Source organism: Motacilla alba, chromosome 18 (genome assembly GCF_015832195.1).
Source record: "Motacilla alba alba isolate MOTALB_02 chromosome 18, Motacilla_alba_V1.0_pri, whole genome shotgun sequence".
Classification (NCBI taxonomy): Eukaryota; Metazoa; Chordata; class Aves; order Passeriformes; family Motacillidae; genus Motacilla; species Motacilla alba.
In genome coordinates this window covers 1,305,075-1,317,837 of record NC_052033.1, presented here as the reverse complement: position 1 = coordinate 1,317,837, position 12,763 = coordinate 1,305,075, and the positions used below count along the sequence as shown (strand labels likewise).

The window sequence follows — 12,763 nt, the reverse complement described above, 5'->3', positions numbered from 1 at the left end:
ATGTGAAAGGAGCTCTTTGAGTGCAGGAGCAGAGTGAGTCAGTGTGGCTCTGCAGGGGGATATAATGGCAGCTTTGTCGGAGCCTCTCCAGGCTTTGGTGCCCTGAACGGTGCAGGCACCCTGCTGCAGCCCCTTACCTGAGCACTGCCAGCTCCCTGGCACTTCAGCACACTCAGGTCACTGCTGGGGACAGGAACCTGTGCCCTGCTGCTGTGCTGCCTTCCAGATCAACCTCCCAGGCCGTGGGAAGGAGTGAGCTAGCAGCCCCTGCAGCCCCTCTGGGGTTTGTTTGTGATGCTTTGGTAACATGCAGTTGTGTTCCCTCCAGACACACAGACACAAGTGAAGAAGAAAACTGTGTTTGTTAGATCTCTGGCAAGTTCTGACATGCCTTAAAGGGTTTAGAATAAGAGTAAATGAGGTGCTCGCTCTCTTACTTTTCCCCTCTGTGACCCAGTTTTTGCAGATGAAATTGGAAGCCCACTAGGGCACACCTTGGTGGAGAAGAAAAATTTCCATTTTGTTCTTCCTTGTAGTAAAATAATTTTCTCCTAAAATAACTTTTGTTCCCACTTGGCTGCAGGATTTGATCTCTAAATGCCCAATGAAGTCAATGTTTTCATATATTTATTATCAGCACTTTGACTAACACACAAGCAGCCACCTCTGCTGAGATACTTTAGTTTTAAATAGCTCCTCTAAATTCTGCTTTCTTAAAAAAAATAAAAAAAAAAAAAGAGGGGGGGCCGGGGGGAGTAAAGTAACTGCCTGATAATTTTTTGGCAAAATCAGTGTGTTCCCTGGTTTAAGTTAGGGAGTGTTTTACAAGAGAAATTACTTCCTGCCTTGCTAGTGAGCATTTTGTCACCAAATTATTTTTTATGTACCCCAAAACACTGATGCCTGCCAAAACTCTTTTGAAAATTTCTGGAAGAATCTAATAATCTTCTCATGGCTGGTTTGCTAATCCTGGTAAACTGGTTGTGCAGTCCTGTGTGAGCAAATGAGCTGGTTTTCACACATGTAGGACTCTGCCCAAACTTTGGGTGCTGATCTGGAGCATGTGTGAACCCATCAAGATCCAGGCTGTGTTATCTGAATGGTACTCCCTTGTGACCTCACTCTGGACTCTATTCCTGGGACTTTGTTTACATTCCTGTGCCTTCAAATATATATTTCTTCACCTTCAAATCACAAATAATCAATCTAGAAGCTCTTCAATGTGAGATACACTCTGAGGTGTAGTGATCAATGGGGCCTCTTTACCTACAGCCATCCTGATAGGACATGGAATATATTTAGCCAGTGATACAGAATTAATAACTGTATATTTCATCAGCTGCTCCTTTTGCAGGTCTCAAAGATCTGAAAAAGTTTAGCAGAAGAGATTAACATTGATGTTTTTTTACATGTGAGGAAGTGGAGGCAGAGAGACTTTAAGCAAGGTGCCAGGAACAGAGCCCCAATTCTGCTCTGGGGATTAAAGCCTGTGATTCCTGCTGGAATAGACATTCTCTGTGAAAAAGCAGGACTCAAATCTTTATCTAAAGACAGCCTGCATTTGGAGGGTGGAGTTTTTGTGGATAGAAGTGATGACCAGATGATTTTGCCTTGTGTTTCCAAGCTGTCGCCACGCTGCCATAGCAAAGTACTTTGGCGATGTCACCCCACCTTGCAACAAGTGCTGTGACTTCTGCAAGAACCCAGGGGCAGTGAAAAGGCAACTGGAGGCACTGGAACGCTGCAGCAACAGCTGGAGCAAAACCTGCATCGGGCCCACGGGATCCTCCTGGGACAGCTACGACCCAGAGCTCTACGAGGGCGGGAGGAGAGGCCTCAAAGGCTTCAGCAGGTCTGTACCAGAGGGGTAACACTCATCTCACAGGAGCCATCAGAGAAAAGAGCATCCACCAGCTGCAGGCACAGACACTCCTATTTTCAGCACATGTTTCTGTGTGGATGGTATTCTCCTGTAACTTTCTGGCAGCAGCAGCTGGAATTTCATTTTCCACACACTTTGGCAGCCTCGTTCACATTTGTGTTCCAGAGAACCAAAAGCTGTTTTGACAGAGCTAAGAATTGCCCTGCACAATGTAATTGGCTCAAGAAACTAGTCTGAAATTTTTGAAAGTAGCAAGTGGGCTCAGCCTATTCACAGTCACAAGGATCAGCAATGTTTAAAACTGAGACCAAGATGACATGGTCCAGAGTTCATTCTTGATTTAACACAACTGTCTGTGAGCCAGCAGGCCAGGGGCCACTGACAGGACTTAGTCACCACAGAGGATGTTACGAAGTGCCAGTGTCAGATTCTTCTGCAGATTGCTGCGTTTTCCTATCAGGCTGACAGCAAAAGGAAGATGTGCAGTGGAAAACATGATGAATTCTGTAAAATGCTTGGCAGTATGGAGGTGACAACTTCTCTTTGCCCTTGTTCTCTGGCAGAGTTGCAGTAATTGTCCAGCTGTGTCAGGATGAAGTTTCTCTGCTGGCACTGCCCATGAAGCTGTGCCAGGATACACAGTGCTGTAGGTTGGCCAGGCCTTCTGCTTTACCTTAAAAAGCTCAAGATTGGTGCCCTTGTTCTTTGGCGAAGTCCAGCTGAGTCAGAGGAAACCAGGAAACCAGGACCTGTGACCGAAGCCTGTGTTTGGTCTCAGGACCTGAGAAGCCACAACTAATGCTGTTGTACAGAACAGTGTTTGCCACTTGGCTTACTAAACCTTTCTGTGATCTGATTGTAGTTTTGCCTTAGAAGTTGTAGCTTAGTTGTAGTTAGCAGCCCTAAAGCTCAGATTTGTGATACCTGTAAGTTTGGCAACTGTGGGAGGCAGTGACCTCCTGGGCTACATCTGGTGAGGATCAGCTGCTGCGTTTCAGTGTAGTAGAGATGGATATTTCATTTATTGCAGCAGCCTGTGAACAAGTGAGGCTGAGGAATGGATGTTGTGCCCTTTCTGTCATCTTTGCTCCCAGGGCAGGAGGGACTGACAGGTGGGGTACATGACATGAGGCAGTGACTCCTGAACCCCCTGGAGCATCTCGCAGAGCTTCTGAAATGGAGCCCTCCATTCTTAGGGCACTAGTTACAAGCTCTTAGTTCATGCCACTGCCTCCTACTTTATGGGATTAACAAATGCTGTGCATTTTTGGAGGACACCCGCTGCTGTCCTGGTTGGGCAATGGCAGAGAAGCTCCAAGTGAAGACATGTTCAGGAAGGCTGTGGGATGCATCACTGGGGTGGCTTCCCACACTTTTCCCCCAGTTCATGCTGCAGCTACAGAAATGCTTGTTCCTCTTGCTTTCCTGCCTTATCCAGGTATGATGAGGAGGGCAGTGAGAATTGGGATGAAGACAATGAGAAGCGTCGGAAACGGGAGTGGGACGACTTCTACAAGAAACAGATGAGTCTGCGCAAAGTGAGTTGGGGATCAGTTTTTAAGGGATGCACAGAGGGTTTGCTGTGAGCTTGTCTGACAGCCATAAAGGCTTCCTGACACTGATGACAGTAAATTATTTCATCTTGGTGTTGCTTGTTGTCTTTCACTTCGTGTACCTGTGCTTTTGTTGTGTTCTCCATATTCTGGGCCGGTCCCATAATAGGAAGAAACGCAGCTTATTCATATGCTGGTTTCTCTGCAGTGCTAAGCAAGAGGAGCCTGTTGGTTTTAATGCCCGTGGTAGTAGTAAAAACAGATTTTCCCATTCAGCTTCTCTTAAATATTCCTATAGCAGAGGTGAACTTTTGGCTTTGGTTCTCGTTCTTTGTCTTCTTGGCCCTGTTTTGGCGCGTATTCAATGTCTTTATAACTTCAGCTTTAATTTTCCCTGGAGCAGGGATATAAAACATGTCTTTTGTGCTTCTAGATCTGCATGTGTGTAGTAGGAATGGAAATGTTTGACTGATCTTTGTTTTTCTTCCAGGGCAAAGAACCAGAAAAGGAAGATTTTGTTCCTCCAAGTAAATATCTTCTTTGATTTATAGTGGGTTTTCTTTGGGAGAAGAAAGTCTTACATTTTGCAGCTGCATGCAATTTGTACAGCATCACCACTGGAGGTAGCAGTCCCTAGGCACAGAGGTCAAGCTTTTGGCTGTGAAAACTTGGCTGGAGGAGATGGACCACAGCTTAGCTTTGGTCGGGGTGAAGATATGGAATGCATCTTTCTGAACAACATTTCCAAATAAGCAAGAGAGAAAGAAAACTCTGTCTAACCTGACTTTGTAGTGTTGGCTATTTCTTTGCTGTTTGTAACTGTGCTGCTTGGGGCCCTGTCTGACACTGTTACAGAAGAACACTTGATAGGTCAGTTTATTCTATCCAGCCTGATTTTTTTGGTTGATATTGTGAGGAGGAGAAAAGATTTGAGTTTCCTAAGAGCCTTAAAGAAAGTTTTTCTGAGGTGGGAAGATTTTGGAAAGCTGTTAGTCCTAAACTCCAAAGCTGATGTTCTCAATCAGAGAAAACATTCTCACTTTGGTTTCTGCCTACTCTTTTGGAGTGTGCAGCTTCTCCAGGTAGGAAGGGTGACCACAGTGTTCCTTGGGGTGACAATGCAGGGAGGAGAAAGCCAGGCAGTCCTGGACCTGCACCTCCCTGTGACAGCTGAGATATTCTCCATCAGCCTAGCCATGCCATGGCTCCTTTCCTAAATTCCTCTCCTGTGGCAGGTGCAGACTGTCCCCTGAAGGAGGCTGCCAGCAGAAGGATCTCCAAGCTCACTGTGAAGGTAAGTGATGTTGCAAAGAACAACAAGGCTTCTGCCTGGCCTGTCCTTACTCCTTCAGGGGTGGAAGTCCAAGGGACAGTGAGACTTCTGTAGAGCATGTCTGAGTATCCTGTGTTTCCTAGGGCCGGGAACACTGCCTGAAAATGCTGGAAGAAGCTTTGAGCAACAACCAAAAGACTCCAGCAGCAGAAGGAAAATGGTATGAGATGAGGAAAAAGGGGTGCATACTGAGTCTCTTTACACAGGGCCTGCTCTTCCCAGAGCACAATTACCATTGTAATATGTATTAATTGTGCTCATGGAAGAACAGGCCCTTTGTTAACACAATTAATACACATGGAATGCTTTTCTAAGTTTTAAAAATTATTTTGTCCAAGGATGCTGTTTCACTTAACAGCATCTTTCTGGCTGTGATGTTGAAGATCAGACCTGAAGATTCGTGGCTGATCGCTGGTATCAGCTTGATCCCAGGAGTGGCAGTTCTTCCCTACCCCACAAGATGGGGATAGTGTACTTCTCAAACAGAGCAGTGGGCAAGAGTTTGATTTAAAACTGTTTTCATCACCCTTGCCATTCTTCATCAACTCACCACTACATCCCTTAACTGGAAGTTACCATTTATTCTTGTACCGGAGGGAGTGGATTTTGTGCTTTCTGGGAGATACTTCATTAGTGTTCCCTTTGCAGATACAGAAGTGTGTCTTGCCAGGAATCACCCCAGCCTGTGTTTCAGGTCAGACCCTGCTGCCTGTGCAGTGGAAATGGAATATGAAGCTTTCCGGACCAGCAAAATGGCAAATTCCTACAAGGCAGCTGTGCTAAAGAAGGTAGGGACAAACATCTACATCTGCTGCTCCCTGGCACGTGGGAGCTCCAGGGCAAATAGGGCAGAGTTTGTGTGGGAAAAGTGAAGGACAAGCTCTGTTTTGCCTTGGGTATCTTACAACTCTTTCTTCTTGATTTTGTTTCCAGAAGGGCCCAGAATCACCTTGGGTTCACATCTTTGCTGGCTTTACAGGCTCTGAAAACCTACATAGCAGTGCAAGCTTATCCAGATATGTTGTAGCTATACAGGGATTTGGGAATTCTTAGGCTGCTGCTGACACTGGAGAAACCTTGGTTTAGGTTATCTGGTTGCCATCATTCTCAATGAAGATATTTCTGTTCTTGAGGCAGGTGTCCTCCAGAGCAGATATTTGTTTTGTTACTGTGGCTTTCAGTATGTACTAAGGCAGGAATACATAAAGATTTCTGGCCATTAGAGAATATTTCTGTTCTCTTTTCAGGTGGCAGAAATCAATAAAGCCTCCAAACAAGGGGAATTGTTCTCAGTCTTTGGGTCTGGAACAGGAGGTAACAGCAATTTGGAAACAAAATCTGTGTCTCTAGCAGAAGGGGACTTTGTCCTTGCATCCCAGGTTCCCTCGGTGAGTACTGGTGGGATTGACAGGAGGGAATGGTATGTTTTTTCTGTCTGCCTTTTTATAAATTTGAGTCCTTTCTGTGGCCACAACTGCATATTTCTATTGTAATTGCTTTTTCCTGTCTGTCACGTTGTTATTAGTGAATATAATCTATGTGCAGGCCACAGCTTAAATAAGTTCTTTCTCATCTTGCTCTATCCAAGGATGCTGCCTTGTTTTCTTACTGCTGGCCTAGGACTTCCACCTAATCCATTTCCCTCATGTCTCTGTTGATGGGTGTGATGATCAGCCAGATTTAGAGCCTCCCCCAGCTTACAGCTGCCCACACTGGTATATTGTATGGAGAAACTTAGCTGCTTTCATGGTGCTGCACTCAGGGATCTCACATCCAAAATTTCTTCTTCTTCCTGTCTCCTCAGTTCAAACCCAAGCGTGTGGGAGCAGGATTTCCAAAGAAATCCAGCTTGTTCCAGACAGCTTCAGAACTGCTGAAGATCCACGAGGAGAGTGATGCAAAGCCTGTCAGAAAAGACTGTCCAAGTGGGCAAGACAACAGCAGCTACAGTCTGGACCTGGACACCAGAAACTCTGTTCTCCAGAGGGAAGAAACTGCAACCAAAGCAGTGGGTGAGAGTGCAGGGGTAGAACTACACCGAGAAAAGAAGGGGCAGCAACCCAGTCCAGACACAAAAAGTGCCCTTGGGGAGAGCCCTGCTAAGAAGTCCAAACGTAGCAAGAAGCAGCAAATGCTTGCAGAAGCAGCTAAAAAGGAATCACAGGATATTTCCAAATTCTTCTCCCTCCCCAAAGCTGGCTCTAAAGCCCAAAGCTGCAGCATACCACAGGGAGATGGCTGTTCTGCAAGCACACTACCTCAGGTTTCTTCTCAAAGTGTGTGTCAAGAGAAACCAACACCTCAGGAAAACAAAGATGGCTCTGGAGACCTGACTGGGCAGTTCCAGGAGGAGAATAAAGAACTGAGAGAAACAGAAATAACACTGACTGAGAGAGGAGAGAATTCTAAGACCCAGCAGGCTGCTGAATGTGAATTCCTTGAGGAAGAAATGGATGTGAAGTCCAGGTAAAATCTTCACTTCTCTGCTCCCTGTGTTGTCCAGAGCCCCACCAGCCTTGTCCTGGAAACCTGTATGAGGTCTCTGGGTGAGTGAGGGAGACTCTTGCTTTACCATGCTGTCTCATGACAACTGACACTGAATGCAGAAATATTTTCACTGTGGAATGGTTACAACTGGCCTTCTCTCCACTCTTCCCACTAGTATTGCTGCAAATGTTGCAGAAACTGAGCTACCTGGTGTTGGAGAAGGTGACAATGGGAAGCGGCCAGGATCAGATGAGGTAAGGCTTCAATGAATGCTGATTTACTCTTTCTTCTGCTCATCTTGTGCCAAATTTCTCTCTGGGAGTGACACTCCTGCTCTGAGAGTGTCATTTATCTGGGGAAGGCCCAGCTGCAGCTGTAGCAGAAAGGAGAGCCCCAATTGTGTTGCATTCCTGGTGTTTCCCTGCTGCCCTCTGGGCTGTGCCAGCACCTTGGGCTTTGTTCCCTCCTCTGTGCAACTCATGTGACTGTGCCCTTGCTGGTGACTTGCCTGGAATTAGTGTCCCCACCCCCTGAGATCTGTCACTAACTATAATTAGGGAGCTGCTTTCTCAAGGCAAGGGCACAACCACAGGCCAGAGACACACAGGACCATTGGGAAGTGACTCCAAGCCTGCCTTGCCATTAATTTTCTGCTTCTGCATTTGGCAGCTGAGACTGCCTGGCAGCTGTCTCTGCAACACTGCAGTCTCTCAAACTGAGCAGGAGTGTGGCTCTCCTGATGAGGCTGATTCTTCCTGAGGGGTGTACAGAATATGCCCCTCAGGATGAATCAGCCACATCAGGAGAACCACACTCTCTGAGAAATCTTTTCCCAGAGAGCCACACTCCTTCAGAAATGTTTTCCAGTCAGTTTTCCTCTGGAGGACAGGGTGTAGCAATTAGCTGCCCCAGTATGAGCACAGGGTAGTTCTAAATGTGGTACTCTTTAAAGGGTATTTTCAAAGTCCCTTTGTGTGGGAGTAGTGTCTGCACAGCAGGTTAAATGGAGTTACAGAGATTCCTACTGGGTATTCACTGGAGGGAGAGGCTGCGGGATGCTGCAAAGATTTGTGTTCTTGAAAGGTGGTGGCTGCTTGGAAGGACAGTGCTGCCACAGGAATTGGTAGGTTTGGTTTTCTTCTGTCCCGTCTCCAGGATATGGAAAGTCCTGCAAAAAAGCGGCTCCGGACCGCGACAAAATCTTCAATTCTGACCCAGCCAGAGGGCAAAAGTGTTGGTCCAACAAAGAAGAAGGTGACTTTTGACTCAAACTTAGCACAGTGTGATAAAGAAGGAAGCAGCGGGACCATACAGCCAGTGACCAAAGGCGTGTCCCTCAAAGAGACTGCAGACATCGTTGTCAAGTATTTGACCCCATTCTACAAGGGGGGCAAATTTGCTTCCAAGGTAGAGTATAGCTCAAGGCCCTCTTTAGCAGAAGGAGAATTCATCTCTCTGAGAAGGGGGAGGTGATCTGTATCACACCTTTTATTTATGTGAGTTTAAGTGACTCCAAGTGCTGCAACTCCCCTCTCCCACAAAAGGGTTGGTGTCTGTTGGTTCCACACTTCTTGTGGTTGTTCTTATTTTCACATTAAACCCTGGCACGTTTTTAACTCCCACGAGTGGAGTAGGAAGAGCTCAGGTTTGTGCTGGTGTAGTTTCCTTGCTGTGCCCTGCAAGGCAGGATGTGTGTGCCTGGACTTCTCCAGCACTGCAGGGCCAGCTCTGTGTGTTCAGTCTAGGAGTGGTTTGTTCCAGTCTGTGCTAAGGGCAAGACAAACATGAAACTGGTGAAGTAACTGTGTCTGCTTTCTGCTCTTCCTCAATGCTGCAGGATCTCTTCAAGGGCTTTGCCAGACACCTGTCTCACTTACTGACCCTGGAGCAGGGCCCTGCCCGCAAGACAGGTGTGTCTGGGGTTATTGCAATGCCAGATTGGTCCATGGCTTTAGAGGGACAGATGTCTTAAGTATCAACTCAAAAGATGGTGTTTCCTCTCTTGCAGTGAAGGAGGAAGCACAGAGACTCATCAAGGAGTTTTTCAAAACAAAGCTCAGGTGTGAGAGTGAGGCAGACTGGGAGGAGCTGCAGAGCTTGGAGAGCTGATCCCTGCTGCTTGTTGGCTCTTCCTTCCTGCAGCAGTACCACCAGGGGATGTGGAAGAACTCGGCCATGGAGGCTCTCATGAGACTGCAGAAATGAGATTTATTTTTCTTTTCCCCACTGCATTTTTGCTCGCTTCTGTCCTTAGTGACACACATTCAAGGGAACCAGTTTTTGTGAACTCATGGTGAGTTTCCCCAATAAATGGGGTGCTGAAACCCTCAAGGACCAAGAGGTGTGAAGTTGTACCTGCTGCCTTGGATGCTCTGCACTGCCTCTAGCCGCTGCTACCTGCAGCAGTCTGGGCAGGGCTCAGACTTTCCAGTTGGAACTCTGCTTTGGGATGGCACCTTGCTTTCTAAATGGCTCCTCCCCTTGCCCCCCCTCTCCCTGTGTCTTATTTCAGTGTCACCAATATGCTACAAGTTCTCATGCTTTCCTCAGGGCTGCCAGTGACACTCAGTGTTTGAGTTCTTGGATGGAATATTTTTGTTTGATGGGCAGGGGAGGAGCATTTTCTAATTACCATGGAGACAGTGCTTACTTTCTAAAGGAGGAGAAACTCAGATTCTTTTTCTTTTAATGTGAACTTCTTTGATTTTGTCCAATTCTGTCTGCCCTTTAATTTAAGTGGTGATACTCTTTCAGTATTAACCCCTGCAACACTTCCAGCCTTTGCTTGTAATCCCTAAAGCCATATTTGCTCCCTGTGCCTCACCAAAAGTCTGCAGTACAGGGAGCAGTGCTGCTATTACAGCTGGGTAGGGTTCTGCTGTCACCCTCAAACTGACACTGTGGTACCTCTGCTGCTATGTTTATATGGAACCTGAACCTGATTCCCTGGCACAAGTCCTTCCTGTTGGATTTTTGTTGGGTTCTGCCTCTATTCCATGCCTTCATGGGCTGGTGTCCTCAGGCTCTAGTGCTGCCAGAGGAATGTGCAGCCTCAGAGGCTGCCCAGGGGTTTGGATCCCTGCATTCCACAGATGTATTTTTTTAAATGTTCTGAAGGTTATATGCAGGACTGACAATAAAGCAATGTTACAACTGCTGTGGGTTGTTCCTGGAAGCTTTTTCTTACCACTCAGTCACAGAGACTGCTCAGAGGTACATTAAGCAGCACTGAAAGAGAAGCATCTTCCAGGGAAGATGCTGGCATCAGCTCACCAGCAAAAGTCTAACTGTGCATCAGGGCTTGCACTGAGCACCCTCAGATCTATCCCCCTTCCCTGCCAACAGTGACATCATCTTCCTCAAGCTTTGCCCATTACCTGCAGTTAAGTTTTCCCAGGTTAGATGTAAGATCCAGCATATCATACCTTCAGAACATCTCTGTGATTATTTTATTGCAATTTCCTAAAGGGCAGTTACTCCTCAGGTCATTAGGAGAGCTGTGGCAATAAAAATAAATTAAATATTTTTGTACAACCCAAAACACTTCAGTATAATACAAGTTCTGTTTGAAGATGCTTCCTCCATGGGCACGGAGCCATCATTGAAGTCTGACAGCTGCATGGCCATGACTGACTTCTTTATAGTAGAGAGAAACATATGCATATAATTATGTCAGTGAGAAATTAACAATAAACGTCCTTACCATTGCAGCTCAATCTGTGCCCCAGCATATGTGTTAATTGTATGATTAACATTGATCTGCTTTTCAATTAGGATGCTTTCTACAAATTGCTTCACAAATCCTGCTACAGGATCTCTGCATATCAATTCAGAGACAAATCTGGCTCCTGGAAAACACCAGCAGCCCCTGCAGGCGTTGCACAGCCTCAGCTGGGCCCTGGGATACACAAATCTCTAGCAAGCACCAGGCTTTGCTTGTGATAATTAATTCAAAACAGAAAGGAGGAGTTGCACAGTGCAAAGCTTGAAGGCAAGTGCTTGCTTTGGGTCAGCTGCTCTTTGTTGGAATGGGCTGTGGTGTGGAGAGGCCCTTGGGGTTTGTTTAGCCACAGCATGGATTGTTCCAAGGAAGTGCTTGAGGGCTGAATGGCAGGTCACGAGGGTTATGGTCACTCCATCAACAAACGCTGTGGTGGCATTCTTAGAAAGCAGCTAGCTGAGGTCATGGATGTCTTCTGGAAGAGTTCTCTCCCAAAGACAGGTCAGGGAGCACTGACCAAGTTCAGAGAAAGGGAAACAGTGCTGTTTTCCTTGGCCATTCTCCTCCTTTTAGGTTCTAGGAGTGCAGCTCTGTTTTATCCAGGATGACAACAATCGTGTGGTACAGTTCTTTGGCCTGGCAAAACACAAACCAGCATCAATCACTCTTTGCCCCAGAAAGAGTTGCTTCCCCTACTTAAATATCCCCATAAATCACTTCCCATAATTTTTTTTTTTTTTTATCAGACATGTACTGGCACCAAGCTGCACTTCAGAGCTTGGAAATGCAGTGTCCCCCATCTCCTCTGGGACAGGAGAGAGGAGCAGCAGCACCAGCCCCCAGCAGAGGCTCAGCTGGGCAGGGGAGGGCACTTTGGGAGGTGCCAGGAGGAAGCTGCAGGCCCAGGCTGATCTCACCTGTGACAGCTCCAGCCAGAGGGCCCTGGGGCTGCCAGGGGAGCCATAGTGGAGCTCCAGGCCGGGAAGGCCCCCGTCGGAGATGGGCCTCAGGGTGCGCATCTTCTGCAGCTCCTTCAGGGGAATCACCCGGGACACCACCTGCCAGAGGGAAAAGCCACCAGCCACTCTCAGGAGCAGGCCCCAAAGTGAAACCATCTGATTCTCACCACAAGTTACCTCAAGATCCTGTGGAAAGCTGAGGGTGTGTGGGGCACAGGGTGGTGTGTGCAGGATACAGCCCTGGAACTCCCACAGGACTGGGACAAACAGTAAGGTGTTCTACATTTAGTTTTGCTGTAGATTGTGCTTGTTAGCATAAACACTGGACTTAGAAAAGAGCCCATGGCAATAGTGCCTGTTGTACACTCTCTTGCTCTGGGCCAGTGCTGTTGTCAGAGTGGCTGTGATGCAGGGAAGTCCAGCCCCTTCCTTCACAAGTTCTTCTAAAGTCACCGTTCATATGTGACAGATATCGGGGGGATTGTCTGGCATACCTGGGTGGTGCCATCCACCACAATGATCTCCTCCTTGTTCACACCAAAGAAACAGGGCACAGGGATCGTGTCATCACTGATTCTCTCCACTATGAAGATGGTGTAGTCAAAGAAAGGCAATTTCATCACGTGCTCTAGAAGAGAGCAAAAAGTGGCCTGAGGGCAGCAGCTTTCAGCCAACAATTTACTGCACCAGCCTGGGGTGGTCAAAGCTGCCAGGGTTCCCAAGATTTTCTGCATTAAAAGTAATGTTGACAACTTCTGCCTCTCTCCCTGGCTTCTGAGACTCAATTCTCAGCAGCCTGAGTGGATGTCCTGTCATTTTCTGACTGGA

At 47.1% G+C, this 12,763-nt stretch overlaps 2 protein-coding genes across 5 annotated transcripts in view; one reads left to right on the top strand and one right to left on the bottom strand.

The window, feature by feature from the left end:
* Positions 1-10,412, top strand: part of RECQL5 (RecQ like helicase 5) — a 37,970-nt gene extending 27,558 nt beyond the window's left edge. For 3 of the 4 annotated variants that reach the window (XM_038156831.1, XM_038156832.1, XM_038156829.1), the window contains 12 exons: positions 1,625-1,852; positions 3,321-3,420; positions 3,926-3,962; positions 4,671-4,729; positions 4,852-4,928; positions 5,463-5,556; positions 6,016-6,156; positions 6,573-7,234; positions 7,431-7,509; positions 8,411-8,662; positions 9,093-9,165; positions 9,243-10,412. In XM_038156831.1, the coding sequence (XP_038012759.1) occupies positions 1,625-1,852; positions 3,321-3,420; positions 3,926-3,962; positions 4,671-4,729; positions 4,852-4,928; positions 5,463-5,556; positions 6,016-6,156; positions 6,573-7,234; positions 7,431-7,509; positions 8,411-8,662; positions 9,093-9,165; positions 9,243-9,364 (1,924 nt within the window). In that variant the 3' untranslated portion in view covers positions 9,365-10,412. The remainder of the gene's footprint in view (positions 1-1,624; positions 1,853-3,320; positions 3,421-3,925; positions 3,963-4,670; positions 4,730-4,851; positions 4,929-5,462; positions 5,557-6,015; positions 6,157-6,572; positions 7,235-7,430; positions 7,510-8,410; positions 8,663-9,092; positions 9,166-9,242) is intronic. The other variant, XM_038156830.1, reaches the window with a different exon arrangement.
* Positions 10,413-11,552: 1,140 nt separating this feature from the next.
* MYO15B (myosin XVB) overlaps positions 11,553-12,763 on the bottom strand; it is a 42,875-nt gene continuing 41,664 nt past the window's right edge. The window contains exons 62-65 of the mRNA XM_038157569.1: positions 12,389-12,563; positions 12,300-12,321; positions 11,894-12,214; positions 11,553-11,612 (exon numbers count right to left, since the gene is read on the bottom strand). Coding sequence (XP_038013497.1) covers positions 11,553-11,612; positions 11,894-12,214; positions 12,300-12,321; positions 12,389-12,563 — 578 coding nt within the window. The remainder of the gene's footprint in view (positions 11,613-11,893; positions 12,215-12,299; positions 12,322-12,388; positions 12,564-12,763) is intronic.